At 39.3% G+C, this 3,569-nt stretch overlaps 1 protein-coding gene across 1 annotated transcript in view; it reads right to left on the reverse strand.

The window, feature by feature from the left end:
• Positions 1-1,145: 1,145 nt before the first annotated feature.
• The window catches only part of COG3 (component of oligomeric golgi complex 3), a gene marked incomplete at its 5' end in the record, with an annotated part of 26,914 nt that continues 24,490 nt past the window's right edge, over positions 1,146-3,569 (reverse strand). Inside the window, 3 exons of the mRNA XM_010145704.1 lie at positions 1,146-1,175; positions 2,330-2,428; positions 3,321-3,448. Coding sequence (XP_010144006.1) covers positions 1,146-1,175; positions 2,330-2,428; positions 3,321-3,448 — 257 coding nt within the window. The remainder of the gene's footprint in view (positions 1,176-2,329; positions 2,429-3,320; positions 3,449-3,569) is intronic.

Below are 3,569 nucleotides of genomic sequence, written 5' to 3' on the forward strand. Positions count from 1 at the left end.
TTTAAAACTACAGAACAGGTTTTGTAAGTAAAAAATCTGCCCTGTAAGTCCCCACGTTTTTCTTTCACAGTGCTGCACAATAAAGACTTACACACTGAGACACCCTAAAGCTGCTTGTAGTGTTTCATTCCATCAGTGCCCAAGTGTTTAGCATTCAGCTTTTCAAAATAATCGCCAATTAATGCACACTGAACAGTGTGCACAGTTTACTAGTTACCAAGTACTCATCCTCTGTTTACAACCCTGATTTGACAGCCTCACACATTCAATTAATGGCATCCCCACTCCCCCTTATTAGCACTTACTCCAGCCCACAAAGGCTGGAAAAGTTCTGGTCCCAGTTCACACTTTAAATAACGTGACCCCATGATTTGAACTTGGGCAAGGCCAAAACACAACTCTAACCTAAAACTAAGTACCTGAGAATCTCATTGCTAAGCTTTGCTGTAGAGCATCTGAAAACACGCCGTTCCCTCAGAAAGAACAGAAATTACAGTGCACTGCAAACCCCAAGGAATTGAGATTCTTTGCATGGACAAAAATTAGAGCATAAAACTTTGGGTCAAACCTCATGGCTCACAATCACAACAGCGTTAGGAAAACACCACGTCCAGTGTTTCAGTAAACACACGTGGGAAATAAAGCTTTACCAAGTAAGAACCTCTGAACTGTGTTCAAGCACGTGGTGAATTACGGGGATCTGGGGGGGAGTCATACCAATGTGCTTATCTCCAAGTTTTGCAAATACCTATTACCGCTCCCATTTCCAGCACGTCTTTGAAAGTGCGACTTCTCACTGTCATACATCAGCTTATTAAAAGGGAGTAAGAAAGGTTTTTACAAAGGATTAAACTTTGAAAACACCTGGATAAGGCAGTAACTGAGCTTCCATAGCAGTGATCAGCAGAGGGTTTTTTGTTTTGTTTTCTTCTCCCCACACTTCTCAAGCCAATGAACAGGAAGACATTTAACAAATCAATAAAACTGTTTTTTTCTTTTTTCCTAAAACAGTAACCCTGTTTGAGGACAGTTTTGATGCAAACTGGTCTGCACAGTGGGATCCTTTGTTTACATCAAGCAAGTATCTTTGCATTCCCTTCACTGGCATTCAGCTGAAGCTTACTTCAAGCAGCCTCACTATTGGGCTACTTGGACATTGATAAAAGTAGGTTCACCTGAAAGACAAAAGGAAAGCCTACATTAGACAGAGCAGCCAAGTTTCAGAACTGATGTCCTGTATTTTAACCTTTAAACACCAAGTCTTAGACAAGTTGGGAGAAGACAGCTACAAAACAACTGCCCAAAATTTCCAGTCAAATGCCTACTCACAGGCTTTTTAAAATGCAATTATTGACCGTGCTGACTAGTCATTTCAGCAGTCACAACCCACTGTGCCAAAATTTCTAAGATGACTACATGCGTTGTCAAGGAATTCCAGAAAATACACACATTGTCAAAAAAGGTTAAGATTCATCCGAAACACATTCAGGGTCCTTCACAATACTTGTTTCCCACAGATTATAATAAGGTTTCTGATACACTTCAGTTTTTAGGAGAAGCAATCCTAAGAATTAACAGACAAACAATTAAAGGAAGCCATCACCTCTAGGATAACCCCACCTCCTTTCAGTGCATCATTCCTACTCTGTGTTCCAGGACAGTTATCATACATCCCTGTGGCCACACCCACTGCAGTCAATGGCCTCTAATCTGTAAACTAGATTCTCTCTTTAAATAGTGGCATTCTGGGATAATCATGATTCTATCCACATTCACTGGAGCACTAAGGTCAAAGCGAGATTTTTGAAAACCTACTTGGTTTCTGCCACAGCATCCTAATACAGAGGATTCTTAACCCCAACCATCGCTGAGACTAAAGACCTTAGCATGTAGGGTTACATTTCCATAAACATCTGCACATTTTCCCAATGCAATTTACTTCAAATGAATCCTTGTAATTCTTTCTCGTGCTGCCTGCATGTAAGTTGCTGGGTTTTTTATTTGTCAAGAGCAAGACTGCCTTCACATGCACAGGCTTTTTTAAAGCATATTCATTTATCTTTGGTACCTCTGAAAAGACCATGCCCAGTAATGGCAAGACTCTGCCATGATGTACAACTCAATGCCCAGCAAACCAATCACCACCTTCAGTTTAAAAACTACTGAACATTCATTTAAAAACAAACAAAACCCACTTTTTAGCTGAAAGCCTAAAGTTTAATAAAGAAAGATTCTGAATACTGAAAATACTATAAAAGACAAAAAACATGTTTAAAAAAAAGCCAACCACATGAAAGTAACTGACAAAACAGGGAGCTTCAACACATACCTGTTCCATTGAAGGACAGGCTATGATCTGGATATCTTCATCACTAAATTCTTCCTTTAACACAGCATGGAGTTTCTGGAACATTTGCTGAATGTTATTCTTTTAAAGGAAAGAAGAAAAAATTCAGTATTAAAAAACACAACACCCAACTCAAACATGAGCCAGAATAAGAACAATGTACATGAAACAGCTACTGAAGCGACCAGTTAGGGAGAAGCAGTCGAGCTTTAAGAGATTTTTCTTCTAAGACAAGGCCCAGAACAGCCACAAGGAATCCACATTGGTTGTGAGATAAAAACTTTAGCTAAGATGTGCTAAGCTGAAACACCAAGTCCTACAGACTTAACCTAAAAGCTTAAAACTCGAGCTTGGTTCTTTCTGCTGGGTTTACAGTGTGTCTCATCCTCTCTGTCTCCAGTGCTTCTGCCCATCTATAACTGACTAAGCTACAGAGGTCTTGGCTAAGACACAGTTAGCTTCCTTTATAGTAGCTCACATGGTGCCCAGTGGAAGATGAAGAGAATGAACAGAACTGGTTAATTCCCCGTCACCTGTGTGCGTTACATAGGCTGAGTACAATGGAGAGAGGACAGCTACAGCTGTTTTGTTGGGTTTAAGCTAAACATATCATTATAAAACATATTATTAGGTTATGGGTGGGGGGGTGGTTTATGGGGGTTTTTTTACATGTCTTTTCATCAGGCTTCTCAGATCAGGGACATCATAGTGACTTATAGTCTGTTCACTATTATACGTGCATGGTATTTGTCACGTTTACTGGCTGGACTGGTAGCCTAGAATAACAGTACAGATTGTGTAAATATGTGTGTCTGTATATAAAAACACTTAGAAATATGCACATACAAAGATATATAATCGTTCACCTTAATATTTGTGTGTATGATCTCACAAAATGTGTTTAAAGTCTTTAACTAAACAAAGGTTAATCAGTTAGAGGAAAACATGCTGAAATGCATCTAGCAATACTCACCCTAACTGGCTTAAACAAGATTAATTCTGTATCTTTATTGGACAAATATAATGACATGCTTCGTAACGTTGATGGCAGCTTTGTTTTTATTGTCTTGTAAGTGGAAGAGACCAGATCATTGATCTTTGCTGAAAGTAAAAGAAAATAAGTTTAATAGGCTAAAATGGCCTTCTGTGAGTTGGAACTGACACTCCAGAACAGCACCTCCACTTTACTGGGGCTGATCATAACCACAGCTTGGAGTGAAAG

This window comes from Buceros rhinoceros, unplaced genomic scaffold (genome assembly GCF_000710305.1).
Source record: "Buceros rhinoceros silvestris isolate BGI_N320 unplaced genomic scaffold, ASM71030v1 scaffold5741, whole genome shotgun sequence".
NCBI lineage: Eukaryota > Metazoa > Chordata > Aves > Bucerotiformes > Bucerotidae > Buceros > Buceros rhinoceros.